Below are 14,888 nucleotides of genomic sequence, written 5' to 3'. Positions count from 1 at the left end.
TGAAAATGATTGGAGAGGTTCAGGGTAGAGGAAGTTCAGGAGTAAAAACAAACAAAATATAATTATTGTAAAATTGACTGTGTCCATGAAATGTATATAGTATGTATAAGCTGGATGTAGGGGCCTAAGCGTTGTTGTTCACTAGTTTACTCCAATTAGGGAAGGGGTGGTGGGGTTGGAAAGTAATAAAGGGAAATATATTTTAAAAAATAACAATAACTAAAAATAATTTTTAATAAATAAAAAATTAATATATATATATATATATATATATATATATCACTGCTGGGTGATTTAAAAATTCATATTCAATCGATCATTAATATAATAATACTTTTAGCAAAAAAAATTATCTTTAATTTACAATCTGTTGAAACTATGAGAATAGAAAGGTTCAGAATTTTCGTGAAACATCACAGCACAGTTGAAAAATATATGGCAAATAGAAATAAAACATGGATAGTGTTAAGAGATAGATGGGAGGGGTTGATGGAGCTGAAGTGTAGGACTAAAAACAACAAATAAAATAAAATAGAATACATTTTTATTTGTCACCGACTACAACAGGTGACAACCTGACCGTGAAATGCTTACTTACAAGCCCTTAACCAACAGTGCAGTTTAAAGAAAAGTTAAAGAGTTAAGAAAATATTTACTAAATAAACTCCAGTAAAAAGAAAGTAACACAATAAAATAACAATAACGAGGGTATATACAGGGGGTACTGGTACAGAGTCAATGTGTGGGGGTACAGGTTAGTCGAGGTAATTGAGGTAATATGTACATGTAGGTAGTGGTAAAGTGACTATGCATAGATAATATATAGCGAATAGCAGCAGCGTAAAAAAATGGGGGTCAATGCAAATTGTCCGTGTAGCCATTATACGTATTAACTGTTCAGCAGTCTTATGGCTTGGGGGTAGAAGCTGTTAAGGAGCCTTTTGGACCTAGACTTTGTGCTCTGGTATCGCTTGCCGTGCAGTAGCAGAGAGGACAGTCAATGACTTGGGTGGCTGGAGTCTTTCACAATTTTTAGGGCCTTCCTCTGACACCGCCTGGTATAGAGGTCCTGGATGGCAGGAAGCTTGGCCCAAGTGACGTACTGGGCCGTACGCACTACCCTCTGTAGTGCCTTGTGGTCAGTTGCCGAGCAGTTGCCATACCAGACAGTGATGCAACCAGTCAGGATGCTCTCAATGGTGCAGCTGTAGAACCTTTTGAGGATCTGGGGACCCATGCCAAATCTTTTCAGTCTCCTGAGGGGGAATAGGCGTTGTTGTTCCCTTTTTTTTTGCCTTTATTTAACTAGGCAAGTCAGTTAAGACAAATTCTTATTTACAATGACGGCCTAAGAAAAGGCAAAAGGCCTCCTGCGGGGACGGGGGCTAGTATTTTAAAAATAAATAAAGATATAAACATAGGACCAAATACACATCACAACTAGAGAGACAACACAACACTACATAAAGAGAGACCTAAGACAACAACATAGCATGGTAGCAACACACAACAATACAGCAAGGTAGCAGCCCAACATGAAAACAACATGGTAGCAACACAACATGGCAGCAGCACAACATGTTAGCAGCACAAGACATGGTACAAACATTATTGGGCACAGACAACAGCACATAGGGCAAGAAGGTAGAGCCAACAATACATCACGCGAAGCAGCCACAACTGTCAGTAAGAGTGTCCATGATTGTCTTTGAATGAAAAGATGGAGATAAAACTGTCCAGTTTGAGTGTTTTTTGCAGCTCGTTCCAGTCGCTAGCTGCAGTGAACTGGAAAGAGGAGCGACCCAGGGATGTGTGTGCTTTGGGGACCTTTAACAGAATGTGACTGGCAGATCGGGTGTTGTATGTGGAGGATGAGGGCTGCAGTAGGTATCTCAGATAGGGGGGAGTGAGGCCTAAGAGGGTTTTGTAAATAAGCATCAACCAGTGGGTCTTGCAATGGGTATACATTGATGACCAGTTTACAGAGGAGTATAGAGTGCAGTGATGTGTCCTATAAGGAGAATTGGTGGCAAATCTGAAGGCCGAATGGTAAAGAACATCTAGCCGCTCAATAGCACCCTTACCTGCCGATCTACAAATTATGTCTCCATAATCTAGCATGGGTAGGATGGTCATCTGAATCAGGGTTAGTTTGGTAGCTGGGGTGAAAGAGGAGCGATTACGATAGAGGAAAGCAAGTCTAGATTTAACCTTAGCCTACAGCTTTGATATGCGCTGAGTGAAGGACAGTGTACTGTCTAGCCATACTCCCAAGTACTTGTATGAGGTGACTACCTCAAGCTCTAAACCCTCAGAGGTAGTAATCACACCGGTGGGGAGAGGGGCATTCATCTTACCAAACCACATGACCTTTGTTGTGGAGGTGTTCAGAACAAGGTTAAGGGCAGAGGAAGCTTGTTAGACACTAAGAAAGCTTTGTGTGTAGAGCGTTTAGCACAAAATCTGGGGAGGGGCCATCTGAGTATAAGACTGTATCATCTGCATATAAATGGATGAGAGCGCTTCCTACTGCCTGAGCTATATTGTTGATGTAACTTGAAAAGAGCGTGGGGCCTAGGATCGAGCCTTGGGGTACTCCCTTGGTGACAGAAAGTGGCTGAGATAGCAGATGTTCTGACTTTATACACTGCACTCTATGAAAGAGGTAGTTAGCAAACCAGGCCAAAGACCCCTCAGAATACTCCTTAGCCGGCCGACAAGGATGGAATGGTCTACAGTATCAAAAGCTTTGGCCAAGTCAATAAAAATAGCAGCACAATATTGTTTAGAATCAAGGGCAATGGTGACATAATTTAGGACCTTTAAGGTTGCAGTGACACATTCATAACCTGAGCGGAAACCAGCTTGCATACCAGAGAGAATACTATAGACATCAAGAAAGCCAGTCAGCTGAATATTGACACGTTTTTCCAACACTTTTGATAAACAGGGCAAAATAGAAATTGGCCTATAACAGTTAGGATCAGCTTGATTTTCCCCTTTAAATAAAGGAAGCACCGTGGCTGCCTTCCAAGCAATAGGAACCTCCCCAGAGAGGAGAGACAGGTTAAAAACAGACAGGCTTGCCGATTATAGGGGCTGCAACCTTAAAGAAGAAAAGGTCTAAACCATCTGACCCAGATGTTTTTTTGGTGTGAAGTTTAAGGAGCTCCTTTAGCACCTCGGACTCTGTGACCGCCTGCAGGGAGAAACTTTGTAGCGGGCAGGGGGAAAAGAGGGAGGAGCATCGGGGCTAGTCGCATTAGAAGGGGTGGGAGATGAGGAAATGTTGGATGGGCAAGGAGGCATGGCTGAGTCTAATAGGAATCCTGACTTAATGAAGTGGTGATTAAAGAGCTCAGCCATGTGCTCTTTGTCAGTAACAACCACATCATCAACATTAAGGGACATGGGCAGCTGTGAGGAGGAGGGTTTATTCTCCAGGTCTTTAACCGTTTTCCAGAACTTCTTGGGGTTAGACCCACAGAGAGAGAACTGCTCCTTAAAGTAACTAGCTTTGGCCTTCCGGATAGCCTGAGTGCACTTATTTCTCATTTGCCTGAACAAGAGTCAGTCAGCCTGAGTATGCGAGCCTTTCGCCAAATATAATTCTTGAGTTGGAGTAACTCTGCCAGATCCCGGTCGAACCAGGGGCTGAACCTGTTTTTAATTCTCCTTTTCTTTATGGGGGCATGTTTGTTAACAATACCACTGAAAATATCAAAAAAGAAGGTCCAAGCGTCTTCGACAGAGGGGAACAAGCTGATTCTATACCTATTTACAGAGGCCAGGTCATGAAGGAAGGCTTGCTCATTAAAGTATTTTAGCAAGCGTCTATGACAAATCAGGACAAGTCGTTTCACTGAGTAGCCATTACGAACACAGGCTGTAAAACAGTGATCACTAAGGTCATTACAGAAAACACCAGACTGATACCTATCAGGATTATTTGTAAGGATAACATCAAGGAGAGTAGCCTTTTCTGGGTATTTGGAGTTGTAACTTGTGGGATTGGTAATAATATGAGAAATATTTAGGGAGTCCCTTGCTTTAGGACTTGGTCAGGTGGTTTAAGCATGTCCCATTTTAGGTCACCTAGCAGGACAAATTCAGCCTTAGTGTAAGGGGCCAAGAGAGAGCTTAGGGCAGGCAGGGTACAGGTCGGTGCTGATGGTGGACGATAACACCCAGCAACAGTCAACAAAGAGCTATTTGAAAGTTTAATGCTTAAAACCAGCAAATCAAATTGTTTAGGGACAGACTTGGTGGAGACAACCAAGCACTGAAGGTGTTCCTGGGTAAAGATTGCTACTCCACCACCTTTGGAAGATCTGTCTTGCCGAATAAGGTTATAACCAGAAAGGTTAACATCAGTGTTCAAAACACTCTTTCTTAACCACGTCTCAGTAATGACCAACACATCTGGATTGGAGCTGTGAACCCACACTTTCAATTGATCCATTTTAGGTAATAAGCTTCTTGTGTTTACATGCAGAAAGCCCAGGCTTTTACGAGAGCAGAAATCAGTGAAGCAAATATCAGAGCACAAGTCAGAATTGGGGCTAGCGACAGTAGATGGGCCAGGGTGTACATGCACATTTCCAGATATCATCAGCAGTAATACAATCAGGGCACGACTGAGGACAGGGAGAGCTCTGCAGTGTTGATTTTATATGACATTTGAATGTGCATCAGATGGCAACAAGATCATATTGTACAGACATTTCATCAGGTAACATGAATTCAAAGCCGGCGAGAGGTGGTTAGAATAGGATGGGAGTCCAAGAGACCGTGTAACCAACAAATAGTCAGAGTCCCGAGTGTGGGAACAAACATAGTCTGTCACACGGGCGGGTAAACAAGCAAGGTCTTAGTCAACAATGCACGCAGGAGTCAAGAGGCAAATAGCATCAAGCACAACAAAAAAATATAACGACTTGGGGCTATCTTTCGTAAGTTCAGAGTCACTCGCCCCAACAGAGCGTGTGTGCTAGAGGTGAGCGAAAGCTTGGGAGAGAGGGGGGAGTGTGGTGGGGGTACCTGTCCCAGACAGGGGGAGACAGGCCAGGGCAGATGGTGAACAGATCACCAGGTGGAATCCAAGCAACAGTGCAGCAGGCAACGGGAGTAGGTGTCACACACACTTGGGAGAAACGTTTTCGGGAGGCAGATTCCTTGTAGAAGATCCCAGCTAGCTACGTCCAAACAAAGATGTCCTGTGGCTGTTGTATTTTGGAGATTGCGAGGAGGATATCTTCTGATGTTGTCAACGCAAAAATATTGTTTCTTATTGAGGTAATTTGATGATGGTGTTGATGTGAGCTATGACCAGCCTTTTAAAGCACTCCATGGCTACAGACGTGAGTGCTACGGGTCGGTAGACATTTAGGCAGGTTACCTTGGCATTCTTGGGCACAGGGACTATGGTGGTCTGCTTGAAACATGTAGGTATTACAGACTCGGTCAGGGACATGTTAAAAATGCCAGTGAACACACTTGCCAGTTGGTCAGAGCATGCTCTGAGTACACGTCCTGCTAATCCGTCTGGCCCTGCGGCCTTGTGAATGTTGACCTGTTTAAAGCGCTTACTCACATCGGCTACGGAGAGTGTGATCACTCAGTCGTCCGCAACAACTGGTGCTCTCATGCATGCTTCAGTGTTGCTTGCCTTGAAGCGCGCATAGAAGTAATTTATCTTGTCTGATAGGCTTGTGTCACTGGGTAGCTAGTGGCTTCCCTTTGTAGTTTGCAATAGTTTGCAAGCCCTGCCACATCTGATAAGCGTCAGAGCCGGTGTAGTAGGATTCAATCTTAGTCTTGTATTGACGCTTTGCCTGTTTTATGGTTCTTCGGAGGGCATAGCGGTATTTCTTATAATCGTCCGGGTTGGAGTCCCTCTCCTTGAATGCGGCAGCTTCATGCTTTATATCAGTGAGGATGTTGCCTGTAATCCATGGCTTCTGGTTGGGGAATGTATGTACAATCACTGTGGGAACGACGTCATCGATGCACTTATTGATGAAGCCGGTGACTGATGTGGTAAACTCCTCAATGCCATCGGCTGAATCCCAGAACATATTCCAGTCTGTGCTAGCAAAACAGTCCTGTAACTTAGCATCTGCGTCATCTGGCCACTTCCGTATTGAGCGAGTCATTGGTACTTTCTGGTTTAGTTTTTGCTTGTAAGCAGGAATCAGGAGGATAGAATTATGGTCAGATTTGCCAAATGGAGGGCGAGGGAGAGCTTTGTACGCGTCTCTGTGTGTGGAGTAAAGGTGGTCTAGAGTTTTTTTTTCCTCTGGTTGCACATGTTACATGCTAAGATAACAAGATAACTAATGTAAAATATACTGTGTCCATAAAATGTACAGTATATAGGTTCAGAACTTTTGTGAAACAGCACAGTAAAAGTTACATGGCAAATAGAAATCAAACTGGATGGTCTTCAAAGATAGATGGGAGGGGTTAAGGGGAGCTGAAGGATGGGATTAAAAACAAACAAAAGATAACTATTGTAAAATACACTGTGTCCGTAAAACGTATATAGTATGTGTAAGCTGGAAGTAGAATCCTAATTGTTGTTGTCCATTGGTTTACTCCAATTAGGGGAGGGGTGTTAGGGAGGGTTAGGGGAAAATAATAAAGGAAAATATATATATTAAAAAAAATATATATATATATATGTATATATATATATATATATATATATATATATATATATATATATATATACACACACTACCAGTCAAAAGTTTGGACACACCTGCTCATTCAAGGGTTTTCTTTATTTTTAATTTTTTTTAAATTGTACAATAATAGTGAAGACATCATGTAGTAACAAAAAAAGTGTTACACAAATCAAAATAGATTTTAGATTTTAGATTCTTCAAAGTAGCCACCCTTTTCCTTGATGACAGCTTTGCACACTCTTGGCATTCTCTCCACCAGCTTCATGAGGTAGTCACCTGGAATGCATTTCAATTAACAAGTGTGCCTAATTGAGTAATTTATTTCCTTCTTAATGCGTTTGAGCCAATCAGTTGTGTTGTGACAAGGTAGGGGTGGTATACAGAAGATAGCCCTATTTGGTAAAAGACCAAGTCCATATTATGGCAAGAACAGCTCAAATAAGCAAAGAGAAATGACAGTCCATCATTACTTTAAGACATGAAGGTCAGTCAATAAGGAATATTTCAAGAACTTTGAAAGTTTCTTCAAGTGCAGTCGCAAAAACCATCAAGCGCTATGATGAAACTGGCTCTCATGAGGACCACCACAGCAATGGAAGACCCAGAGTTACCTCTGCTGCAGAGGATACGTTTATTAGAGTTACCAGCCTCAGAAATTGCAGCCCAAATAAATGCTTCACAGAGTTCAAGTCACAGACACATCCCAACATCAACTGTTCAGACGGGACTGCGTGAATCAGGCCTTCGTGGTCAAATTGCTGCAAAGAAACCACTACTAAAGGACACCAATAAGAAGAAGAGACATGCTCGGGCCAAGAAACACGAGCAATGGACATTAGACCGGTGGAAATGTGTCCTTTGGTCTGGAGTCTAAATTTGAGATTTTTGGTTCCAACTGCTGTGTCTTTGTGAGACGCGGTGTGGGTGAACGGATGATCTCCGCATGTGTAGTTCCCACCATGAAGAATGGAGGAGGAGGTGTTATGGTGTTCGAGTGCTTTTCTGGTGACACTGTCTGTGATCTATTTCGAATTCAAGGCACACTTAACCAACATGGCTACCACAGCATTCTGCAGTGATACGCCATCCCATCTGGTTTGGGCTTAGTGGGACTATCAATTGTTTTTCAACAGGACAATGACCCAACACACCTCCAGGCTGTGTAAAGGCTATTTTACCAAGAATTAGAGTGATGGAGTGTTGCATCAGATGACCTGTCCTCCACAATCCCCCGACCTCAACCAAATTGAGATGGTTTGGGATGAGTCGGACCGCAGAGTGAAGGAAAAGTAGCCAACAAGTGCTCAGCATATGTGTGAACTCCGTCAAGACTGTTGGAAAAGCATTCCAGGTGAAATTGGTTGAGAGAATGCCAAGAGTGTGCAAAGTTGTCATCAAGGCAAACGGTCACTATTTGAAGAATCTCAAATATAAAATATATTTTGATTTGTTTAACACTTTTTTGGTTACTACATGATTCCATATGTGTTATTTCATAGTTTTGATGTCTTCACTATTATTCTACAATGTAAAAAATAGTAAAAATAAAGAAAAACCTTGGAATGAGTAGGTGTGTCCAAACCTTTGACTGATACTGTATATACACATATATATTTACATAAAAGCTCAGCTATATTTTTTATTTTCTTATTATTTGTTTAACCTTTATTTTAACAGGGAAGACATATTGAGACCTAGGTCTCTTTTACATACAGTGGGGAGAACAAGTATTTGATACACTGCCAATTTTGCAGGTTTCCCTACTTACAAAGCATGTAGAGGTCTGTAATTTTTATCATAGGTACACTTCAACTGTGAGAGACGGAATCTAAAACAAAAATCCAGAAAATCACATTGTATGATTTTTAAGTAATTAATTTGCATTTTATTGCATGACATAAGTATTTGATACATCAGAAAAGCAGAACTTCATATTTGGTACAGAAACCTTTGTTTGCAATTACAGAGATCATACGTTTCCTGTAGGTCTTGACCAGGTTTGCACACACTGCAGCAGGGATTTTGGCCCACTCCTCCATACAGACCTTCTCCAGATCCTTCAGGTTTCGGGGGCTGTCGCTGGGCAATACGGACTTTCAGCTCCCTCCAAAGATTTTCTATTGGGTTCAGGTCTGGAGACTGGCTAGGCCACTCCAGGACCTTGAGATGCTTCTTACGGAGCCACTCCTTAGTTGCCCTGGCTGTGTGTTTCGGGTCGTTGTGATGCTGGAAGACCCAGCCACGACCCATCTTCAATGCTCTTACTGAGGGAAAGAGGTTGTTGGCCAAGATCTCGCGATACATGGCCCCATCCATCCTCCCCTCAATACGGTGCAGTCGTCCTGTCCGCTTTGCAAAAAAGCATCCCCAAAGAATGATGTTTCCACCTCCATGCTTCACGGTTGGGATGGTGTTCTTGGGGTTGTACTCATCCTTCTTCTTCCTCCAAACACGGCGAGTGGAGTTTAGACCAAAAAGCTCTATTTTTGTCTCATCAGACCACATGACCTTCTCCCATTCCTCCTCTGGATTATCCAGATGGTCATTGGCAAACTTCAGACGGGCCTGGACATGCGCTGCTTGAGCAGGGGGACCTTGCGTGCGCTGCAGGATTTTAATCCATGACGGTGTAGTGTGTTACTAATGGTTTTCTTTGAGACTGTGGTCCCAGCTCTCTTCAGGTCATTGACCAGGTCCTGCCGTGTAGTTCTGGGCTGATCCCTCACCTTCCTCATGATCATTGATGCCCCACGAGGTGAGATCTTGCATGGAGCCCCAGACCGAGGGTGATTGACCGTCATCTTGAACTTCTTCCATTTTCTAATAATTGCGCCAACAGTTGTTGCCTTCTCACCAAAAGTCTTGCCTATTGTCCTGTAGCCCATCCCAGCCTTGTGCAGGTCTTCAATTTTATCCATTTTGGCCATTGTGGAGAGGTTGGAGTCTGTTTGATTGAGTGTGTGGACAGGTGTCTTTTATACAGGTAACGAGTTCAAACAGGTGCCGTTAATACAGGTAATGAGTGGAGAACAGGAGGGCTTCTTAAAGAAATACTAACAGGTCTGTGAGAGCCGGAATTCTTACTGGTTGGTAGGTGATCAAATACTTATGTCATGCAATAAAATGCAAATTAATTACTTATAAATCATACAATGTGATTTTCTGGATTTTTGTTTTAGATTCAGTCTCTCACAGTTGAAGTGTACCTATGTTAAAAATTACAGACCTCTACATGCTTTGTAAGTAGGAAAACCTGCAAAATCGGCAGTGTATCAAATACTTGTTCTCCCCACTGTATGTGCCCTGTATATATTCAACATAAATATACAAGTAGAATTATCAATTGATTATTACAGTGACTTATTGTAGTGTTTGTTTATGTGTCAATTAATCCCATAAGGGATGGGTTGCCAACTGGCGATTTGACACGAAAATAAAATATAATTCATTCATTAATTCATTCAATTTCAGTCATATACACATTATATACAACATATCATGGGAAGCAGAAGTAAAACATCACATATCCCCCAGAAAAACATTCCTCCACAAATAAGTCCCCAATCAATACTATAAACTGCCCGAACGGCACCAGAACATCAAAATGAAATGTATTTTGAATTTTGTGCTAGCAATACGTTGCATTAAAACTACAATCAGATTTACCTAGCCCGGTGGAGACCCTAGGAACCTCAAGAGTTAACCAATCCTGTGAACGGGTTAGGCAGAAGTCCAGCTCAACTCATACAGGATGACTCGTTGTGCCTGTGGTGAGCCTGTGGTGTGCCTGTGGTGATCCTGTGGTGATCCTGTGGTGAGCCTGTGGTGATCCTGTGGTGAGCCTGTGGTGAGCCTGTGGTGTGCCTGTGGTGATCCTGTGGTGAGCATGTGGTGTGCCTGTGGTGATCCTGTAGTGAGCCTGTGGTGATCCTGTGGTGAGCCTGTGGTGTGCCTGTGGTGATCCTGTGGTGTGCCTGTGGTGTGCCTGTGGTGATCCTGTGGTGTGCCTGTGGTGATCCTGTGGTGAGCCTGTGGTGTACCTGTGTGGAGCCTGTGGCGTGTGTGATACTTGCCCTCCCCCTCTCTAGGCTCGCCTTCCTCTTCCCATGATGAATGGGATAGTGAATGCTGCCAATGTGATTGCTGCTAAATTTCATGCTCCGTGTATATGTTGGCCAGCAAATCATTTCATCTGTCTTTGATTTATAAAATACTCTCTGGCATCTTCTTCTCCTATCCCCGTCACTCTGTGTGTGTGTATGTTCAGGGTCTCTGAGGATTCTGGGCTGACGACGCTGGATTCACTAAAAAGTCGAATACGGGACCTAGAGAAGCAGCTGACCAAAGGGGACAGACACAACTGTCTTATCTGTAGGGTGAGTGTATAGCCTGAGTCCCAGTCTACTTGTGCTGTCATGCCAACTCCTTGTCACTCTTTGTCATTGTTTAGCTTGACAATGAGCAATGGAGTTGGGAAGAGCTCTAACAGGTCTGGGACCAGGCTAGTGAGTATAGCCGCACTGGGAGCAAGCTAGTGCAATATAAATACTGAAGTGTGTCCTTTAAGAACCTTTCATTCAACCTGTCAATGAACACAGTTATGAATAGGTGAATTTCAATATGGGTAAAACTGAGCCCCAAAGCAAACAAATTCAAACATGTTGAACATTCGATTAAATCTGTTGAGGAATGTACCACAGCTAGGTCTCCTAGGTCTCCTAGGTCCTTGTCTCACCTATCCTAGTCTCCTAGGTCCTTGTCTCACCTATCCTAGGTCTCCTAGGTCTCCTAGGTCCTTGTCTCACCTATCCTAGTCTCCTAGGTCCTTGTCTCACCTATCCTAGTCTCCTAGGTCCTTGTCTCACCTATCCTAGTCTCCTAGGTCCTTGTCTCACCTATCCTAGGTCTCCTAGGTCCTTGTCTCACCTATCCTAGTCTCCTAGGTCCTTGTCTCACCTATCCTAGTCTCCTAGGTCCTTGTCTCACCTATCCTAGTCTCCTAGGTCCTTGTCTCACCTATCCTAGGTCTCCTAGGTCCTTGTCTCACCTATCCTAGTCTCCTAGGTCCTTGTCTCACCTATCCTAGTCTCCTAGGTCCTTGTCTCACCTATCCTAGGTCTCCTAGGTCTCCTAGGTCCTTGTCTCACCTATCCTAGTCTCCTAGGTCCTTGTCTCACCTATCCTCTCCAGCTGCACTGATACAGCAGCTACAGGCAATTAACACCATCTAGTGACAACAGTCTTTCATTGCAATCGAGACATTTAACTCGCAATGTGTTTCACTGTGTGTCGCTGCGTGTGGCACTAGAATGTTTTCTTTCTCTCTTCATCGTTTTCTTTCTTTCCATCTCCTGTCTCCTCCTCCCCCTCCTCCTCCCCCTCCTCATCCCCTCTCTCTCTCTCTCTCTCTCTCTCTCTCTCTCTCTCTCTCTCTCTCTCTCTCTCTCTCTCTCTCTCTCTCTCTCTCTCTCTCTCTCTCTCTCTCTCTCTCTGTAGGACACGTACACAACACCTCTCACCTCCATCCAGTGCTGGCATGCCCACTGTGAGGAGTGTTGGCTCCGCACTCTGGTAAGATGTTTGTCAGATAATGCTGTACAGTGATAATACACATGACTCTTATGTCTTTTTATCACGTTACCCTCCTCTCCTCTCTCCTGTCCTCTGTCCTCTACCCATCCTCTCCTCTCTCCTGTCCTCTGTCCTCTACCCATCCTCTCCTCCCCCCTCCTCTCCTCTCTCCTCTCTCCTCTCTCCTCTCCCCCTCCTCTCCTCTCTCCTCTCTCTTCTCCTCTCCCTCCTCCTCTCCTCTCTCCTCTCCTCTCCTCTCTCCTCTCCCCCTCCTCTCCTCTCTCCTCTACCCCCTCCTCTCCTCTCCCCCCCTCCTCTCCTCTCCTCTCCCCCCTCCTCTCCCCTCTCCTCTCTCCTCTCCTCTTTGAAACCACATTTCCCTCTGGGGACAATAAAGTTTGATTGATTGATTGTTGCACACAAATTTCATACAGATGTTTGTTGAGGCCAAAGCAGTCTCAAATTTCTGTGTTTATGTCCTAGGGGGCTAAGAAGCTGTGTCCACAGTGTAACACCATCACTTCTCCTGGGGACCTGAGACGGGTATTTCTGTGACTGGGCAGGGCCAGAGAAGCACAGATCCCTGAGGGGGCGGGATATCTGAAGTATTAACCTTTGACCTTTGAAGGGGACGTAAGGACAGCTGGCTTGTCAGAGATTACCCTTGTCTTTGCACCTTAACCTACCCCCTAACCCCCCTCCCAAACCAAGTAGGGGGACACCCCATGAGGACAAAATGGCACCCATGACTGGGTATTGCACAATGATCAGTCTTTATGTCATATGACCTTTTAGGTTTGACATTTGACCTTTAGTTTGCCCACCTAGATGGCATTCATTTGTACCAAGCTCACCTCAACATTTAGTGAGCCAAGCCATTTCTAAGAGGAGGACTCTGTGCTCAATACAATTACAATTTGTACGTAAATGACAAGAACTCAAGTAATCTTAGTGCTAAGGCACTGAAAAAATGCTTTCAAATGGCTTTAGATCAAAACAAGTTTGTGACACTCTTTGTACTATAATTATATATTATACAAAGCGGTATACACTTTTGAAAATAATAATTGTCTGTTTTTATCAAGAGAAAACACATGCAAATAGTTTTGTGTATGTTAGAAATTATGTATGTGAAATAGATTAACACTGCCATTGTGTTTACAGTCATGTTCTTATGAAGTCATGGTTTTGGTTAGTTAGGGTGGGAAGAAAGTGTGAACATAACAATTGCAATAGTTTGAGATTCATTATTTTGTGTTTGTCATTGAGGTTGTGTTTCTTTGTACAGGAGTACAAAGTGTAATTAGTAAATGTTACAAAAATAAAATGAGGCGTTTAAAAAGATGTTGGTTATTGCATAAATATATACAAACATACTGTAGATATCATTGAAGATCCAATGTGTGTACAATGTTAACGATCACCACCATAATCTTGCTTTATTATAACTTTGATGAACACTGGTTAGCCATGATACATCCTTATACATGTTTAGAAATGCTTTGTAAATTATTACTGATGTTATGCTCATATAAATTGTAATTTTACAACAAAAAAATGTAATACTTATTTAGTTAATGAATGCTTATTCCTGAAAGTTATTATGAAGTTTTACCGAATTCTCTTGATCTAAATTATGTTCAAAGCCCTGTAGGCAAGAATATTGCCTAAGAATAAGTCCTGACCTGTTGCCCTTCTCTATGGTGTGATTTGTCCCATAATTAAAAGCCAAGCAGCCCTTGCATTGTAGATCTGGCCAATCCAGAGCCTTGTTATATGTGTTTGTGATTGTCCTTTAAGAAACAATTGGACCACTTCAGGATTAGCCCTGGTCAGGTCAAGACTAGGACATTCAATCCTGCTATTCTGAGCTTTATTCAGGTTCCGACCATCCACTGTTCCTGCCAAGACAAAGGATATATTAGCTAAGAGTCTGACCCGCTAGGGAAGGAAGGAGGGATGGAGAGAGAGAAGGAAGACAGAGGAGGGAACTATTTTCATGGGCTGAGCTAAAAGTAAAAGCCTTCACAATAAGGCATAAGTAGCATCAGGACCCATCCTCTATCTACATCAGGGGTGTCAAACCCGGAAGGCCGTGTGTCTGCTGGTGTTTGGTTTTTCCTTTCAATTAAGCCCTAGACAACCAGGTGAGGGGAGTTACTAACTAATCAATGACCTTAATTCATCAATCAGGTACAAGGGAGGAGCGAAAACCTCCAGACACTCGGCCCTCCATGATTTGAGTTTGTAACACCAGTCTCACATGTAACAACACATGTTATACCATCACCTGAGACGGGAGAGAGGGGTGTATCTGTGAGGGGGCATCTGGACCCATCCTCTATGTGACACCAGTGTCACATGTAACTGCAACCATAACAGGACAGCTACCTCTTACATACAGACTGCAAATCTACTAGATCAAATACGGTCTATCTCCAAAATATTGCTATTTTTAAAATAAGCAATAGAAAGCTGGTTGCAATTTCTGTTTAATCCATCAGAAAAGACAGAACAAATATTACAACAAATATTATGGTTAAACTGAAATATGCAAATAATAAAAAAAAAAAAAAAAAAAAACGTAAAACCTTTGTTAATGATACAGTATCATAAATAGGACTGGTG

General features: G+C 43.0%; 1 protein-coding gene across 1 annotated transcript in view; it reads left to right on the top strand.

Moving 5' to 3' along the window:
- The window catches only part of LOC121576541 (E3 ubiquitin-protein ligase RNF220), an 85,325-nt gene extending 71,386 nt beyond the window's left edge, over nt 1-13,939 (top strand). The window contains exons 14-16 of the mRNA XM_041889768.2: nt 10,957-11,065; nt 12,186-12,260; nt 12,744-13,939. Coding sequence (XP_041745702.1) covers nt 10,957-11,065; nt 12,186-12,260; nt 12,744-12,815 — 256 coding nt within the window. The 3' untranslated portion in view covers nt 12,816-13,939. The remainder of the gene's footprint in view (nt 1-10,956; nt 11,066-12,185; nt 12,261-12,743) is intronic.
- Nucleotides 13,940-14,888: the final 949 nt, after the last annotated feature.

This window comes from Coregonus clupeaformis, chromosome 11, assembly GCF_020615455.1.
Source record: "Coregonus clupeaformis isolate EN_2021a chromosome 11, ASM2061545v1, whole genome shotgun sequence".
In the NCBI taxonomy this organism is placed as follows: Eukaryota; Metazoa; Chordata; class Actinopteri; order Salmoniformes; family Salmonidae; genus Coregonus; species Coregonus clupeaformis.
Note: the sequence above shows the minus strand (reverse complement) of the source record. Positions and strands in the feature narration are given on the sequence as shown.